This window comes from Carettochelys insculpta, chromosome 24, assembly GCF_033958435.1.
Source record: "Carettochelys insculpta isolate YL-2023 chromosome 24, ASM3395843v1, whole genome shotgun sequence".
NCBI classification, from domain to species: Eukaryota; Metazoa; Chordata; order Testudines; family Carettochelyidae; genus Carettochelys; species Carettochelys insculpta.
In genome coordinates this window covers 9071775-9090975 of record NC_134160.1, presented here as the reverse complement: position 1 = coordinate 9090975, position 19201 = coordinate 9071775, and the positions used below count along the sequence as shown (strand labels likewise).

Genomic DNA, 19201 nt, shown 5'->3' with positions numbered 1-19201 from the left:
GCTTCAGGAAATTAAGCCCATCACCTGGAAGTCACAGAATAACCACAACAACGCTATCATAGGGTTCACAACACAAGAGTTGGAGGTGAATGGGTTCAAATAAGAGCTACAAGTTACAGAGACCCAGAATTTTCCTTTACAGGGACTGCTTCTGGTACTTGGAACATGGTCTTAAAATATAATAAGTAATGTACATACAGGTTGTTAGCCAGCCACTTGATGATTTGTGTTGATCATTGTTTTTGTTTTAGACCTGGCATCTTAAGGTCTTCCCCATTAACGATAAAGAGTTTTTCTAACACTTGGATGGCATCAATGTGGACTCAAAACATGCAGAGGTACAAGCAGGTGGGACAGTCAAGGAAAAGAAAAGCAAGGGAAGATACAAACAGTAAGCTACCTCCTCTCTGCTTCTGGTCTGCATGAGGAGATCTGAGGTGAATTTGCCTGTACTCCAGTCAAAAGGCTGGAGGAGTGTGGGGGTGAGAAGGACCCACAATAGCCCACAACTTTTGTCCCTTGTGCTTCAGTCAGATCCTGAAATGCTTAACATGAACAATCTGGTGGGTGAGCTCTAGTTTAATGATTTCTTGCTGGTTGACCTGCTAGCCCACCTGTCTTTGTAGTTCTTGCTCTGAGGCACTGACTGGAGCATTGCAGTCCCCTTCCTTTCAAGAGTTACTTGTGATTTGAACTTCTGAAGAGGGGGAAGGAGCAATTCTCAAGTATTAACCAGGCAGCAAGGAGTAATCCGACACCATTTATCACCATTCTGGTCAGTAAAAGATACAAGAAAATGATCCCACAAAGGATACGAGAAAGTTGTCTTACAACCTTCCCAGAGGCCCATGTTTGAGTTATTACTCAATGAAAGCGTTAAGAAATTCTTGGAGCACAATAACAAATTTATTAGCCAGAGGCTGATCAACTCCCTCAGGAGTCTCTTGGGCAGCAATAAATCAGATAAATTGGCTTTCAAATACCAGGTCTTTAATAAAAAATAAAGCATGTGGAGTAGATGTGAGAATAGTGTTAAGAATTCAGCTGCCAGAACTAAGGGGACTTGCTTTCGTTTAATCTGTCCTCTCATTACAAGGAGTACCTGTGGTTGGCCCTAGCATAACCCCAACACTGCATTAGATGGTCATCATGCTACAATGATTAATGAACTTCTGAAAGAAAAAAAGCTATGAAAAGAGAGTTAGGCGACACAGATAATAAACTAAGACAAACACACACAAGAATTCACAGAACTCGGAGACCAAAGAGACCTATTAGGTCAGTGAGTCCAAGTTCTTGCAAGAAAAACTGCCTTGCACAATACATTTTCTAATGCTCTGTCTATCCTTGTTTTAAACACCAAAGCAATATTTTCCCAAAAGAAGTGATCGAAGTCTATTTCACACTCTAATAAATCGCATTTTTAGGAATTTCCACCCTAATATTCACCTTAAAATTTCCTGTCCTTGATTTAAGTTAAAAACCAGCAAGTAAAGGAAGAGGAGGTTTCTAGGACTTTTCCCTGTATCTTATAGAGGATTTATTGACCTTTTCAAAAATATACAGTTTGAATCAGTCCATCACAGAGAGTAGAAGAATGTATATAAATCAGAGAACCAATGTGCTAGTTTCTTGTAATTCCAATAAGACTAAGAGCATGTCTACACTACGAAATGAGGTTGAATTTGTTAAGGTCTATTTTCTAGAACCTGATTTTGCAAAGCTGAAAGTACATAAAGTTGCTGGAGTGTCCCCCCATTCACGTTGCCAGCAATGCATTGTAGGTACCTATCCCACAGTTCCTGCTGCCCCATCGCATTGGGGGTTTGTGTCCCAGTGTGCGATGGGACAAAAATGTGCCACAGCTCATTCTGGCGTGTGTGGTCAGCATCCCCCTAGGGCACTTGTCTCCTCTCCCTCCCTTTGGAAAGCAATGGCAGAAAGTGTTTTCACGCCCTTTTTCATGACAATGCAGATGCTACTGCAAGGCTAGCATGGAACCTGTACACCTTACAACAGTGGAGGCAAGTATTATGAGCACCTCATGCATTGTGCTGCACTAAATGCAGAGCTTAAGCAGCCGTGAGAGCAATAAAGACTCTGAGTAGGACACAGACATACATGAAAGGTAGACACTGGAGAAGAGGAATGGGGAGATGCTGGCATGAAACGAGCTCAGACTGGTGGGACTACATTCTTCTGCTGGTAAGGGATGACCAGCACTGGCTACAAAACTTCTGCATGCGTAAGGTCACTTTGTGAATTGCTTTCTCCCATCCTGAAGCTCCGCGATACCAAAATGAGACCTGCCCTGACAGTTAAGTAGTATGCATCAATAGGTCTGTGGAAGCTTGCAACACCAGACAGCTACTGGTCAGGGAGCAATCAATTCAGAGAAGGTAAATCTACAGCGTGGGCTGCTGTCATCCAGGTAGTAAAGTCAATCTATACTCTTCTGCTACAAAAGACAGTGACTCTGGGAAACGTGCCAGACATAGTGGACAGTTTTGCCATGATGGGCTTCCCTAACTGCAATGAGGCAACAGATGGCCTGCACATCCCTATCTTGGCACCAGACCACCTTGGCACAGAGTACGTAAACCTCAAGGAGTACTTCTCCATGGCGTTGCAGGCATTGGTGGATCACAAGGAACATTTCACGCACATCAACATGGGATAGTTGGCAAAGGTGCACAATACGCAAATCTTTAGGAACGCTGGCCTGTTCAGAAAGCTGCAGAATGGAACTTTCGTCAATGGTGATTTTCTTAGCTGGGGAGATGTGAAGATGCCAAAACAGTGATCCTGGGAGATCCAGCTTACCCATTGCAACCTTGGCTTGTGAAGCCATAGACAGGCAACCTGGACTGCAGTAAGGAGCAAGCTGGACAAGTGCAGAATGGTAGTAGAATATGCCTTTGGCAGTTTAAAAGCCAGATTCAGGAGCCTCCTAACTCGGTTAGACCTCAGTGAAGGCAACATTCCCCTCACCGTCACAGCCTGCTCTGTGCTTTGTAATTGATTTGAGAGCCAGGGGGAAATTTTCATGCCACGCTGCGGCAGATCACCTAGCCAGTAATTAGAAGGAAGACACTAGGGCAAAAAAGAGAGAGTACAGCGAGGGGCACAGCGAATCAGGGAAGCTTTGAAAAACAGCTTTACGAATGACCCAACAGCCACGTGACAGTCATTGAATCATAGAACACTGTAACTGGAAGGACCTTGAGAGGTCATTGAATCCAGTCCCATGCCCTCACAGTAGAGCCAAGCACAGTCACAGTATTGCCTTATGCATTAAAAATGTGCACATCTGGACTGAGGTGGAGATAGACATAAGAGACAGATGCATTGACAGTCTCTGGGTTAGGTTAAAATGAGTAAAAAAAACCAAGGGTATATGCTAGGTGTCTACTACAGACCACCTACCCAGGCAGAAGAAGTGGATGAGGCTTTTTCTAAAGAACTAAAAAAATCATCCAAAGTGGTTGCTCTGCTCACCATGCTGGCCAAACAGGAAATGACATTCAAGTTTTCCTGGTCTGTCTCCTGCAGGCCTGGAGAGCACTGGAGCTGAACGTGATGACCAGAGTGGTCATATTGAGACAATGTGGGACACATCTCAGACACCAAGAACGCTCTGTCTCCACTACCTTACGGTCAACCATTCAAGGTCAAATTCGGCATTACTGCTTGTAAAAAGCAGGAGTACAAATGTTGACCTTAGGAATCCTTAAAATTGACATAATGGACCCTGTAGTGTGGACTGATTCCTTATAATTTCGATCTAAGTCTCCTAAATTCAAACTTTTCTCCGAATGTAGACCAAGCCTCCAGGTACGTATTCACTACAGGGAAAGCTGACCCTGCCACAGAGGTTCCTCCAGAGTTTGATTTAGAGAGCCTAATAGGGGTGTGCTAAATAGAACTTACACAGTGCTTGCATCGGCACCAATACTCCTGCTCCCCGCTACTTCCCCCATTAGGAGTAAGGGAACTCAACAGGAGCAGGCGATCCCATCAACTTCCCTTAGTGGAGACGGCACAGAAGTCCAAATTAAGGTACACTCAACTCTAGCTACACAATTAGACATTGTACCTCAATTCTACCTTCTGCTGTAATATTGACCTGCCCTCAGTGCAAAGCAAACACCATGTTTAGGAATTGGAAAATCATGTCCTGGTTCCACTGCTGGAGGAAGGCTTCTGAGAAGGTTAAGCAGCATCAGAAAAGGTGGCTGGGGATTTGCCTGGGTATAGCTAATGCACCTTAAAATAGCTATGAAGAGCAAATTTCTATTTCCATAACTCCAGAAGAATCAGACTTTGTCAACAACTCAGGACTCTCAGCACTAAAAACTGAGAAGGGGGCCTTCCGATGAGAAACTGGAAAATTTAAGAGACTTCAGTGCTTCCATTGGCAGCTTTTTATCTGCTAGCTGGGCTCACTTATATACAAGACTTTAGGGCAGAAATAGTATGAGCAGGCACTATAGCATTATCATTGCCTTTTTGTTACTTTCCAAAGTACACAGTTATGCACTTTCTTCCCCAGCCAGGAAAATCATGTTAACACAAATACTGCAAGAAGGCACTTTTAAAACATGGCTCTCTGGAGAGATACTACTGTGATTTAAATTCTCACTACTGACAAGCATTTAGGACCCCCAAGCCCCCCGACAGAGTCAGTGAGAGCTTCACATTCACTTCAAATAAAACAAGACAGGATACTTAAAGAACTGACGTTTCCTACGGAATACTGAAGATATCGTTATTATAGCAAGTAAGTGTTTGTACAGCACTTTGACAGTGTACAGCACTATCAGTATGTTACTATAGCATTTTTCATACCTCCTGCAAAATTTTTTCTTCACAATGCTGTTATGATTTTCCCCATTCTACCACGTACCTGTCAGAGGAACAAAGAGGGTAAGTGATTCCTCCAAGACCAGAGAGTGGAAATGTCAAAGGCCGAATCAGAACTAATGAATTCCTGGCTCCCAGTCTCACACAATTAAATAAGCAGCTATGAATTATTTTTAATGGGGACTTCTGTTTGCTTTTCTTTTAATCCCCTCTCCACCGAGTCAAGTAAACCGTTTGGTTACATGCAAGGGACTCCTTATGTCTGCATTCAAGATAAACCTATGCAGGGGGAAGGAGAATAACACCTTTTGATTTAGAACAATCTTGAAAAGTAATTAGCATTTATAAAGTTCCCCAAAGAAGTCAAAAGAGTGGATTGAACATATTGAAATACATATATTATAGAACCGGAAGGGACCTTGGGAGGTTGCTGAGTTCAGTCCCCTGCCCTCTTGGAAGGACCAAGCACCATACCTCCCCCTTTTTAAAAAAAAAATCAAAAATCTATTTGCCCCACATCCCTAAATGGCCCCCTCAAGGATTGAGCTCACTACTCTAGGTTTAGGAAGCCAAAGCTCAAACCACTGAGCTATCCCTCCCACTAGGTAGCCCAGCTATTTTAAATAAAATATCAGATATTTTATTTAAACATTTTTTGAAAGTCAATCAAATACTACATTTCTCATTTAAAAATAACAATTACCATTAAATCACACCACATATATGCTATGTACACACATAGGTTACATCTATACTAAACGCATCAGTTTACTAAAGTTACTGTCGGAGGAGATGTTCTAACAAAACTGGTCAACAAATCGCACCTACACATAAAAACTTGAGCCACTGTTGACAAACGCCCCCCCAACAACCCAAGTGCCTACACAGCTTTTTTGTCAGCAGTTTCTGTTGACAAAATGCATTTTGTGTGTAGATGCTCCGCGAGTTTTGCTGACAAAGCCCCATTTTAATGACAAAATTCTCTAGTGTAGATGTACGCAGCCGTACAGTCTAATAAAAATGAATGATCAGCTCCAGTCTGTCTACCCTAACTACTAATTCTTGTTTCTGGAAAGTACTGAGTATTCAATTTCTGTTTCTCAGCAGTCTCAAAAGTACAAAGACAGACACAAGCTGGGTAGGACTATTGTTGTTCTGCGCTCATGTGGAAGTTGTCGTTAGTTAAGACGTTTTCCTAAAGACAGAGAGACAATATATAGCAAAGAATGGAGGCAGGATGGAAAGAACAATGGGGTGGACCAGAAAGAAAGCCAGAAGATATTCAGCACACACACAGCTTCCCATAGTCTCCTATACTTTTCCTACCGAAAAACTTGCACGGCTTTTTGGGCGTAAGAGAGACCCTATCTGGTAATATTTTCAAGAAATTCATTCCGTGTGTAAGGAAAGGAAACCATGTCAAGTGTAAGCAGTGCAAGATGATGCAGGCCATTGTTGCAAGAATTAAACATCATAAGAAAAGCTGCTTCTTGGGAGAAAGAGGTGTGGATGAACTGGTTGCTAACTTAAATACTTCACTTTGCAATGCATCATTCATCAAGACTCTCTCCATGTCATTTAGTATAAGTGTAATTTGACAAGTAAATTCCCAAGCTGTTTGCTGTGTTGGATGTTGCTAGGGGGGGAAAAAAAAAAAACAACGTTATCTTCACTAATCCTTATGGCTTGTTCAATGAGTTAACTAGGTTTAGAATCTATCACAAAAGTAGAGAGTACAGAAAGGTGCAGTAAGAGAAATCTAGAGTTGCCAGTTGCCACTGAGTGCCATTTTCTTATTTTATATTACATAATACGTGCCTCTTATTGTGGAACATCACGGCCACAGACCAGACTAGTGAGGCCATAAGTCTATTCTCCATTTTACTTCAGCATTAACTCAGCTTTTCCAAGGCAGCCCCATTCTCTACTTGTTTTCTCGAAAAAACAGAAGTGCTGGTGAGTTCAGTGGGACTTTCTCCAAAATTAAGTGCCCTCTAAGTGCTGTCAGTCTTAGGTTTTGGGTAACCTGATTTAAATCAGTAATTATTTATTTTTGATGACTTAAATTGTGATTTTAATCACCTTGATTTAACTTAGTCGCACCTGGAACTCAAAGTGTTTTAAGCATTAGTTATGTCTCACACCAGCTAAATGAATTCAATAAGTACAGAAATAGGCATTTCATAGATGGACATACTAGGCTAGAAGAGTTAAGAGTAAAATTTTATACGTTTAAAGATTTGATCCTTTACGCAACAAATGCCAGGCTGTTCAGGTTAACTCTGAAAGATTTTTCACAATTTCTGCAATTTACTTTTGCCATGTCTTTCAAGATGGATAATGAAGATGAGTTAGACCTATTTCACTCCTAGCTGTAATAAATTTCACTTTTGATTCTGTTATAGTAGAATAATATTTGCATTGCCTGGGTTAAAAACAATGGGAAGTTTTTGGTAGTAGTTCAGTTGGACATTTAAAAAACAGAAATGCCCATGATAACAGGTTTATCAAAAGCTTATTTTTATAAAATACATTTAAAGTTTGGGCCCTGCTTAACTTAGTCATTTCTCACTATTATTTGCCTAAGCCCACAAAACCTATCTGTGGCCATACATGGAATCCAGAGCCTCATGTTCTGCTGTCCTTAATAGGACATGTATGTATGTCATAATTAATAGATTAGCAGATATTTTGGAGCGTAAGCTTTCGTGGGCAAAGACCCGCTTCATCAGATGCAGTAGGTCTTTGCCCACGAAAGCTTATGCTCCAAAATATCTGTTAGTCTGTAAGATGCCACAAGACGACTTCTTGTTCTCGAAGCTACAGACTAACATGGCTACCTCTCTGATACTTGTCATAATTAATGTTATTCAATCCTCCTCTTTTCCCACTGCGCCTTCTTCCCTGAGTTTATATTAAGTCCATCACACAATACACCCATTGGCTACATCTACAGTAGAAGCATCTGTCAACAGTAAGATCTGTCAACAAAACTTCTGTTGACAGAATGAATCTACACACCAAAGAAGATTGACAGAGCAGCCAAACTGACCTACCCTCTGTTGACAGAAGTGTCTATGCTGCACTTTTGTCGACAGAAAGGGTTATTCATCAAATTTTTGAGGGATAACACGGTCGAGGCAAATGCAGAGTTCGATCGAGCCTCTGTCGACAGAACGCTCTGTGTGTGTGTGTGTGTGTGTGTGTGTGTGTGTGTGTGTGTGTGTGTGTGTGTGTGTGTGTGTGTGTGTGTGTGTGTGTGGACGCACCCTGAGTTATGTCGACAGCAGTGTCGACAAAACTCTCTAGCACAGATGCAGCCATTATGTACAGATCATTGGTGCAAAACATCACAACACATCCTTTGGTGATATTCTAAAATATTGTCACATAATAGAATACTTAAGATAATAATTATGGAGGCATGTCAGCTCCACACACCAAATGCCTTTTACAATTCTAAGGTAGCTGTTGGCTCTAGATAGTCGCCGCTTTTCCAAATTTAAAAATATCCTCTCCCCTCTAATAACGAACAAGCTAATTTTCAGGATTAAATACATATTTAGAATGTAAAGAATAAGAAGAGTGTTTCCTGTCAATTCTTGCAAAGAAGCCAAGTGAAAGAACAAATGGAAATAATCCTCCCAGTAAGGGAGCAGATTTAATTGTTGATTACAGGATTAATCAAGAACCTATAAATATTTTGCACAGAGAATGAGACAAGTTGAAAAGATCCCATATTTTAGCAAATATTTGTGACATATTTAATCACTTACATTTTCTCAATAATTGTATATGGTAAAGTGTTACAGATGAGGTGAAGCCATTATCTAACTATACTGTTCCACCCTTCTTGTATTTGTATCCGAGATAACCCAATGAATTTCAATGCATGTTCTGAACTAATTCAGCAATACGTAAGGCCTTGTGTATAATAGACTTCTATGCATCCTGGAAACTCATTTAACAACGTCCAGTGCTTATGTTCAGTCATTATCTGTAATCTGTCTGGAGAGGTCCACGCTCTAGCAATTTTACTTGTGTGTGAACAGGAGGCTGTTTTTCAGCGGCAGTTAACAAAGAAGCTTTATATCAAATTTAGTTGTTTTGGAAAAAGAGCTCACATTGTTTGATTTTGTAGCCAAGAGGAAATATTTAATGACAATTTATAATCCCCTGAAATAACCTTAACTGCATAAAAACTAGTGGGTATTCCTAGATACCATAAGCATCTTCAAATATACTTTATGTAGCGTAAGTTACAGAGGTAAAAATATTTTCTGTATTCATACATCACATCAATAGGACAAATATTTTTAGTCAATTACCCAAATATGCAAGTATGTTTACCACAGTTAGCCATATATCACTTGTGCTGAATGAGGAATTCACAGGTTAGGTATAAATTTTGTTTGCACTAAACCACCAGACACGACGGAAGCACAAAATATACTGTAACACCCCATTTGGGGAATTTACAGTATAGTGTCTTTTCAAAGGTTGAGTAAATAATGCATGAGAAAAGAGACTACAAGATAAAGGGGAATTTCAGTAGGCCTAGACCCAGCTAGAATCCCAAAATACAGCAGGACTATTTTTCTTCTTCACCCAAAATTATGATTTAAAACCAAGATACTGAAACAGCTCGGAATCTTCATTCTATTTCACTACAAAGAGTTTTACTATAACAGTTTACTCGTTAATCAATTTCCAGTGTACATCTCTTATACAGAGTACCTGACTAATGTTTAACCCCCAGGAAAGACTACATTTACTGAGTCAAAGCCAGACAGATGTGTTCTGAAAAGCGTTTTTCCATCAGGAGGTGTTACTGTCACTATGCAAACACTTGAACTGACCTTATGTGGTATTTAGTTTTAAGGCTGCCCCTAGAATTAGGGAGAAATAATTACACCACACAGAAGAACATGGAGAGACAGAGGGGCTGAGACAGCCTTCTATTCATTACCCCGGGACTGGAGGAGGAATTGTCTTCAGAAGTAATAATGGCATATAAGACACTTCATTATCAGGCCAGTGGTAAGTTAAAACCAATTACAATTAGGAGCTCTATGTTACTGAAGTTGGTGGTCTCAGTCCAAATTCTTAGTGGCTCAGTATACACCAAATACCGCAATTACAACTACCCGACTACCTGAACATCTGTCTGTCTCCAGAGCCACAAAGGACAGAATGAGCATGGGATCTGAACTCTCCACTCCCACCAGGGGTCAGTATTGAGGCATTTTCTCAGCTGATACAAGACCTGTACTCGGCACCTACCTGTAGTGTACCTGTTGTATTTTACCCACCGAAGGATTACTGGGTAGGACTGGCAAAAGCATCCAAAACTGGGATGGGCAATAAGCAGCGCAGATGCAATCAGCCAGGGTTAACCCCTGGCAGGCCGCAGGAAGTTTTATTTACCTGACCATCTGTGAGCATAACTGCTTCCAGCTCCCACTGGCCAATGAGTGGCCGTACCTGCAGACACACAGGTAAAAAAAGAAGTGTTCTGTGGCCCGGTAGAAGCTAACTCTGGTGAACTGCATCTGGCCGGCAGGCTGCTTATTGCCCATCCCAGAGGTAAGGGAATTAGACATGCAACACCACCGACTTTCAATGGAAGCAGAACACCTAATCTAATGTTTCTAATTCTTGTAATTTAGCTGTCAAGACAGCGGTTTACAAATTGATCTATCTTGATAGCCGTTTGCTGTCCAACAATAAGTTACATCTGAAACTGATTACTATACTAATTGAAAATATAGTATTGTATCAGGATGACAAGAGCCTCACCGCTGCTCACAAAGCTTTAAATAATATTTTCAGTGATGGCAACAATTTGTTAGGAGGGACTGGGGAAAACTATCTGGATGGCCTCTTGAGAGTAATAACTTGGATATGGAAAAACTGTCAAATACTTATTTAGATCCATGTTAAAAAGGACAAACAAATGGCACAGACACGTAAAGGTGAGTAGGGACAAAAGGAGGAAAAACTATATGAAAACAGCTACGATATAAAGCAAATTTTAATTTCCAATAAAAACAATCTGAATACGTATTAGAGGGATACAATTCCCAGCACAGGACTCAGAGTAAACAGCTCCTTGGCTGTGATCCTAACTCTGATACATTCCCTCTGCATGCCTTGACAATGCAGTTACACGGACACTGATTAAGATCATATTCTCTTATGTCTGGTCAAGACACATTTCTTTACTTATGTGGCTGAACCTCTCTAGTCTGGCACTCTCTTGTCCAGCAACGGCTGTAATCCAGCCTGATTTTAGTTTACAGCCGCCAGACCTGGCTCTCAGTGTTCTGTGCTATTATTTACCTGTAATTTACCCCAACTGTCTTATGGAGCCCAGTAAGCAGTTGAAGTGTTGGCAATGTGGTACACAATATTGACCATCCGTGGTCCAGCAAATTCTCTTGTTTGGCACTGGTCACAGTCCTGAAGGTGCCAGACTAGAGAGGTTCAACCTTTATTAATGTCTTATTATTAAACTTGAAGAAACTACAATTCTCCCTGTTTACTGCTGCTTGTTTACTGTTTGGATTTTCCACAGCTTTGAGAAAGTAGGCTAAGCAGTTTTTCTTTTGTTTATGAACAATTTCTACTAAGTTACTGGTACGCAGTCTCAATGCTAGCACATTGCTGCTTTTGTTGAGTTGAAGACACTTCAGGGTAAAGTTGTATCTCTTCCATTGGTCCCAGGCAGCGCCAAGTTTCCTCTCATTAGACCTGCATGACCAATGCAGCAACAGGAGTGCATGCTGCATTCTATTTTGCCTCCTGCATCATCAGCAAAACTGTCAGCTAAGCTCCAGTTGCAAAATCTTTATGAGGCAAAAGGTAGAAACCACACAGCTTGATTATTCCAGATCCCAGCCTGAATTTTCAGTGATGGCCCATGGATGTTGGGGGAAAAAGGAGAATGATTTTGACTTCTAATTGGAGCTATCTGATGTGAAGATCGCTCAGAGAGAAAAAAACATTGAATCCCACACAGTTGTTTTCACAAACCGCTTTCTGACTATAACCACATTTTGACTTTGAACAGTAATGAGCATTTGGCACGTTAAAAATTAACTATTCCCTGAAACCAGGCATGACCGATCAATTATCCAACTAATGTTCTTCCGAGCTCAGTTGAGGAGATGAATTATTCCAGGCCCTTTAGATTTCTTGACCTGTAGCCCTGGGGATACCAGGATTTGGTTTTATTACAATTTTCTCCAAAGGTCAGAACTCCTGTGGTACTCAACTGTCAAAAAAGTAACATACAGCGGCACATCCTAGGCAAGTCTCCCGATAACAATGACCTTTTGCAGTAAGAAGCCTGTGCAATACAGGTGGTATTTTATGCAGAGATAGCTCCCTGACTTTAGGAATAACAATAATAATAATAAAAAAAAATTAGAGCCTCCATAATGCGCCCAATATAGAAAGGCTATACGTAGGCATGCACTGGGAAAAATATGTTAGCCAGTTAAGTTCACTGTAATATTGCAATTATTTCTTCCAATTAGTAACATCACCAACAGTCTGCCCTGTATTCCAATTAGAGAGTCAAAATAGAAGCAAATAAAATACACTGTGTACATAATTCAAATGCTGCTCAGGACTTGCCCAAACTAGCGGTAGTAGGTAGGTAGGCATCCTTCAGTCTGCATAGACTATGGATCGCGCCCTTTATAGTTTCAACTGAGGACTTCATTTACAGAGTCTACTGTGACTATGAAGACCCACACGAGAGTGACAGTCCCTGCTGCATCTCTTGCAGATGTAGTGGGTGTCTGGCAAGTCCTTAGTCTGCTTTCCGTTGGACACTGAGCTAAATAGGAGGATTGGAAAAGCGGCCACAACTCTGTCCAGACTCAGCAAGAGAGTGTGGAATAACAACAAGCTGTACACTCACACCAAATGCAAGTCTACAGTGCCTGCATCCTCAGCACCTTCCAAACTAGCAGCACAGTTCAAATAACAGCAATCTGGGAAGTGCTACTTGCTGTAAGTTTACAGTGGGATGAGGCTGGAAGGAATAGAGTAGAACACAGGCACACACAATCACCCTACCCTCCCAGGAGCCAAGAAACTGAGGATACACCCAACTGCCAAGAGGCTCTGGAAGTGAGCTAAACAAGGAGACAAACCTAACTCCTGTGAGCTAGAATGGCCTGAAAAATGAGCAAATTTCAGTGTTTCAGGCCAAGATTTAAAAAAAAAAAAAAAAAGCTGACACAGAAGATGGAGCTGCTGAGCAGAATACCAGGAATAGGACCTGTTAGGCCTTCCACCCCTTCCTCCAACCGCTAGGAAAAAGACAGACCTGGATTTGACTGAGACATCATCTCTGGTCCTGGAAAACGTCCCAGTTATCTCCTCTTTAACACTGGCCTCAGGCTCATTCGTGTCCAAACATTTTTTCAAGCCCTGTTCATATCCATCCTCCCTATGTCTGAAATATGCACCTAGTGTCCGATAAGAGCAAGCTAGCGGGAAAAGAAGACATGAACACAAACACTCTGGAGCAGATTTTAGGAACCAGCATACCTTGAAATTCTGGGAGAATGAAAGGGGAGGGGGACAAATCAGGGACCAGATATGATGACTCAATCAAATTCAAGACTCTTTTGATATCTATATATCTGAACGTGCAGTAATTTGATCATTCATCCCTGGAGAATGCCACTGCTACTACCATACAGCCAAACCTCACATTTCCATGATATGTACAAATGAAATGCAGTTTGACAAGCTAAATGCTGTGTCAGGACTTTGCTGGTTTCCTCTTTACCACTTAGTACCCTTTCTACTCTCCTTTTTATATATAATGTTTTATTTTTCCTCACCTCACTTCATTTCCTTCCTCATGTCTCTTCTATTGAAAATAAAAAATAGCCTATACCCTTCCTGTTTGGCATAGTCACATTTGTCTTCTGCTTCGCTCTTGAACAGAGGGAGGCGGGAAAAAAGTGCAAGCAGTTTTCATGATTAAGTACCCTGCTCATTAAACTATCCTTTGACATGTATTTCTGTATTTTAACCCCTCAAAAATCTAATTTTGCCATCCCATGCTAATTATGAATACATTCCAAGTGCTCAGGCCTGAGTATATTCAGGCTACTAAATATTAATCCCATGTTAAAAATTAAACACAGATAAATAGTATAATGCCACATTTGATTATTTTAAAAAGGACTAACGCTAGCTTTATATGTGTGCCTCACGTTGTTCTAGTGTACCTTGGCACTGTAGTCCACAGGATATCACAATATACAAGAATCCTTGCCTCAAAGCGCATGGGAGAGGAGGATGCTGGTCTGTTTTGATACCTGCTGGCTAACAACCGTGTGCAGGCAGGCAGAGTGAAAGGATAGCTCAATCATACCTGGGATGGTAAGGAAACCTAGCACCCTGGGGTGTGTTGTGTCTGGCTGCCTGGCAGAGTAGTTGGAATTTTACCAGTACTGCAGCCTTTGTTTTGAGGACCGCAGCCTCAGAACTAAAAAGGAGGGCTTAAAAAAATTTTAAAAAAAAGTATATTTTTAAAAGAGAGGTTGCATCAAGGGCTTGTCATGCTTACATTATCCCATTCTCCTTTCATTTCCTTCCTGGTTCTACTAGGGGCTGAATAAGTACGTGCTGAATGCCTACAGCTTTACTAAGGAACAAATCCAGGAAATTAATAGTCTGCATCATTAAATCTGTGTGTTTTATTTATTGGCATTTTTGATGTATGAAGATTTACTCCAACTTTATCATCAGTCATGGCAAAAGCCAGGATAAATAAAATCTAGTATTACATTGATTCTGTAGCTCTTGGTTAACTAGGTCACAGATTACACTGCAATGTTTGCAAAGCAGCCAGCCTTTATGCACAAACCATAGGCATGAAGCCAAATTTTACCCTCAGTTACACTCCTGTAACCCCACTGACATGATCAAGACAGCATAGGTCTAAATCAAGGCCAGAATTTGGTCTTTTTTCCCCAGGTAAAAAACTCATGAATCTCTATTTCCAGATGCCAGAGTGTTTTACAGAAGAGGACCTAGAATTCTCCAGGAGAGAAAGATCTCTTAGGTCACATCCAGTCTATCCCCCTTTAGCTAAAGCATTAGAAAAATTCATCAAATGTGCACTGGCCTTTCCATGTTTTAAATATGTCTTAAGTGGCCAGGTTTCCAGGGAGACTATTCCACACTGTTATACATCCAACCCTTTGGAAGTTTTTTCCCCAAATAGCCAACCTGAAACTGCCCTTTTTGTAATTGCATCTCATTGCTCCTTCTCACACCTATTAGGTGGCTCAAATACATATCTGTTGTGTGGTTTCGAAATGCAGACGCACGAATCTTGCACCAACAGCCTACATGCCTTTGGGGGCAGGATAAAAAGACACCCCGTTTAAAGGGGCATCATGAGTCCCCTCTAACTTTGGAGCTTTGGCTCTGAGGGACAGCCGTGTTAGTCTCTACTACAAACAAGAAATCCTGTAGCATCTTGCAAGCTAATGGATTTGGGAGAAAAGTCAAAGGTGGCAAGGATAGGGGCGGAAAAACCAGGAGACCTGGGTGATAAGGGAGCATACACAGAGGAGAGGAACTACTGTGCCCAAAGCTATGCTAAGACAAACAACAACAGAGAAGAGCCAGGGAGGCTTGCAAAGGGCTGGTGAAGGAGAGCCGAGGGGTCAGCGAGGGGACAGCGGGGGTGGAAGAGGAGTGCTTCGACCAGAGACACACAGCGTGGGGGAGCAGCAGAGCCCAGCGCTCCAGGGATGGATGCAGGGTCACTGGGGCAGAGGGAGACGGGAGCCGCACCAGCCTGAGGGAAGGCAGAGGAACCGCGGAGCCTTTTACCTCTTTGATCTTCAGCCTGCGGGCGCGGATCTCCGGCTCCTCGCCGCCGCCGCGTCTCCCCAGCACCGGGTGGCGGAGGCTCCCGCGGAAGGTCTCGTAGTCGAAGCGGAACGGGGCCCGGGTCTGGCGGGGAGCGGCGGGGTCCGCGTCCGTGCCCGCCTGGGCGCCCCGGTCGGCGGGCTGCACCTGCAGCTTGCTGCCCGCGGCAGCGGTATGGGCCGGGGGGGCGCCCGGTCGCGGTGCGGCGCGCGGCTTGTCCCGGAGGCGGCGGGGGGCGGGAGGGCTGGCGTGGCGGGGCTCGGCGGCGGCCGGGGGGCTGCGGGGCAGGTCGGGGTCCCCGGCGGCGGCGCGGCGGGGCAGGAAGAGGCGCTTGAAGCGGGAGGAGTCGGGCAGCAGGAAGAGGGCCCCGAAGCAGAGGGTGAGCAGGCCCGAGAGGAAGAGAAGGAAGAGGAACTTCTGCGGCAGCCGCAGCCCCAGCGCCGCCGGCCAGCCCGGCATGCCCGGCAGCTTCCGCAGCAGCGGCATGGGCACGGCCGGCGGGGGCGCCGGGGGGCCGAGGCAGCTGGGGAGCCGGGAGACGCTGCAGGCACCAGGGGTGCCCGGCAGAGACAGGCGAGGCGCCCCGGGGGGGTCCAGCGGAGTCGGCGGCGGGCAGCAGGGGGCGGCGTAGATGGCCGGACACTGGCCCCTGCCCTGCCCGGGGTCCCTCCTCTCTCCCGGGCGGGTGGGAAGGCGGGCTGACACGTGGATCAGTCTGGGCAGAGGGGAGCCCGGGGACTGAGCTTCACGCCCCCACCGCTTGCGGTCCGCCGCCGCCAGGCTCCCGGCGGGGAGCGGAGTTGGCAGGCGAGCGGGGCTGGGCTGCTCGGCTGCGGCCGCCCCCTTCCTTCCCCCGGGCACAGGCGTCTGCAGGGCGCTGGGCAGTGGTTCAGAGTCCCCCCTTCTGGCATGCAGGCGACGGCGAATCCATCCCACTGGACCACGACTGAGCTCCCAACCGGCCGCTCTCGGCGCCTATCCCAGTCCTGGGGCTGGGTTCAAGGCGGCTCAGGGACTAGACCGCAGGAGTCCGGAGAGGCGCGATCCCTGGTCCGCAGAAGAAGGGGGCTTCACGCTGCAGCATTTCTGCAGGAGCGACCAGCGGCTCATTCCCCACGCGGACCCGCCGCTGCACGCAGCGTGCTCCTCGCCTTTGTCCCGGAGTGCGTCTGCAGCCGCCGCCGCGAGCCTCCCGCCCTCCCATCCACTTCAGCTCGCTCCCCCTCTTCGCCGGCCGGCCATCAAAGCGCCGTTTCGCGAGCGGCTCCTGGCTCTGCACCACCTCCCTGGATCCTCGAGCCTCCGCGGGCAGCCGGGAAACCGGGCATCCACCGCCCCCGGCGGGAAGGGGCGAAGGCTGCCCAGCCTGAGAAGGGACCGAGGCGAGACGCGGGGAGGGACGAGAAAGCCAGCAAGGAGGGGGCTGCTCCCCTCTTCCCCTCCCCAGGAATCGCCTTCGCGGGCTGAGCTTCGGCCAGGGGCTCCAGGCCGTCCAGCCGCGAGTCTGGCCAGTTATCTCCCACCGCCTGGGCAATGTCGTCCTCACGCTTCCTCCCCTCTCTCCTGGGGCTGCTTTTCTCTCCGGCCCTGGAGGGAAGAGACGCACAACTTTCAGCTCGGGGCGGGCGCGCCCAGCGAGTTTACCGAGCAGCCCGGAGAGAGCCGCTTCTGGAGCTGTGACCTGCAGCGCCGCGCCGCTCCACCACGCCCGGGGGGCCCGCTCTGCGCCTCCTGCCCCCCTTTACTCAACCCCTCGCAGCGCCGCGCCCCCCCCCCCCACTGGGGTCCTAAAACGTCTCGGAAACCGCAGCATCGCCTCCGATCTCGCCTTACCCAGGGGATGCTACAGCTCGGGGAGCTGAGCCCGTTTGCAGCGCCCCGCGCACTCAAGTGCCCATTCAATTAGGTCGGTCGGGAGCTAAACTCCCCGGGATGGGCTGCCCTCTGCGAGCCGCCGGCTCCTCTCCCCAGCCAGTCGCCCCAAGTTAAATGCTTCGATGCACCTGCCTTTTGCATCTAACCTCACCCCGAAAAAAAATCCTGCTCCCGGGCTGCAGCTGCAGCTGTCCCCCCGGTACACACCGGCTGCTGCTGCCTCCGCCGCCGCTCAGCTCTCACTGCGACAGCTCTCCACGTGGCCCCACCCCCCTGGGCAGACCACGCCCCGCACACCCTCCCTCAGGCCACGCCCCCTCGCCTCAACCGTCGCAGCGACAGCCCAACCGTCGCTAGAGGAGTGGGCGGAGGCGTCATAAGCCAATCGCCGCCAAACGTTGTACTCACGGCAACGTCTGGCCCCGCCTTTGCCCGCCTCCCTTATTTGCCATTGGGTCTTTGGTTGAGTCTCCCCTGTCTATTGGCTACTCTCTGCATCAGACAGGCTGGCAGCACCTCCCCGTTGTTTACCACAGAGCCCCGGCTCCAGGCTGTTGCCTGAACAGGCGTGCCATTGGCTGTTAAAGTGGCTCAGCTGCATTGTGATTGGCTGAGAAGCCTCAGGAAATTTACATTGAAGGCGCTGAGGGTATTTAAATAGTGGACATTGAAGCCAGCGGGTAGCATTGCTCCAGTGCTAAGGCAATGTTCTAGCCTTGTCCTCCAATACTCGGGGCATGGCAGCACCCAGCATGCACCGCTCTACCCCATCCATGGCACCCCAAAATTCAGCACCTGCCAGCATGCAACAGTCTATCCCACGTTATGGGAAGGGCCGTGGCTTGCATGTCTGGCTCCATCCTGTCCTAAGTGGGCCATATACGGAAGGCTTGTTTCAACCAGTAACAGTTTCCCTTGGGCTTGTTGCCTTGAGCACTTGGGGTGCATCACTCTCTCTTGCTCCAAGTACCTTAGGAAGTGGACCTGCCCAGGATTCAGTGCTTCATCTTACTCAGCATGCCCTCGGGATGGCAGCACCTGCTCTGTAACATTCTGGTCTGAGCAGCTGTGAGGGAGACAAGAGGGCCCTGTGTAACCAACAGACCTACTGGCTGTGATTTGCTCTCCCATGCAGTGGCACTTTAATCACTTTTACAGAGAAAGAGTGAATCTCCTCAACTGCCTGAGCTGAGAACTTTTAGCTTGAACAGCAGAGGTGCATACTCTAAGCCGTCCCAGGTTTGGTTACACCTGTCGGCATAACACCTGTACAGCTCTAAGTGGCTGTGTCCCAAGTCAAGTGGTGATGGAAAGATGTGAGGACGCGTGCATGGGTCACCGATTTCCCTACCACTACCCCCAATGACAAAAGCAGTTTACTAACACGCTGCTTTATTACGACCTGACCTACCCCAACAGAGATAAGGGGTGGCCCAACATGAAATGCTTTTAATCATGATCAAAGAAACTCTGCCGAAGCAGAATGGAGAGGAAGCTTTGTAGCTTTGGATCGTCTCATCTTCATCTTTCTAAAATGGCAAAAAAAACC

The 19201-nt window shown here is 45.8% G+C and overlaps 1 protein-coding gene across 2 annotated transcripts in view; it reads right to left on the bottom strand.

Moving 5' to 3' along the window:
- The window catches only part of MAN1C1 (mannosidase alpha class 1C member 1), a 109917-nt gene extending 91438 nt beyond the window's left edge, over positions 1–18479 (bottom strand). Inside the window, exons 1-2 of one of the 2 annotated variants that reach the window (XM_074976151.1) lie at positions 17804–18479; positions 15739–17364 (exon numbers count right to left, since the gene is read on the bottom strand). In XM_074976151.1, the coding sequence (XP_074832252.1) occupies positions 15739–16263 (525 nt within the window). In that variant the 5' untranslated portion in view covers positions 16264–17364; positions 17804–18479. The remainder of the gene's footprint in view (positions 1–15738; positions 17365–17803) is intronic. The other variant, XM_074976152.1, reaches the window with a different exon arrangement.
- Positions 18480–19201: the final 722 nt, after the last annotated feature.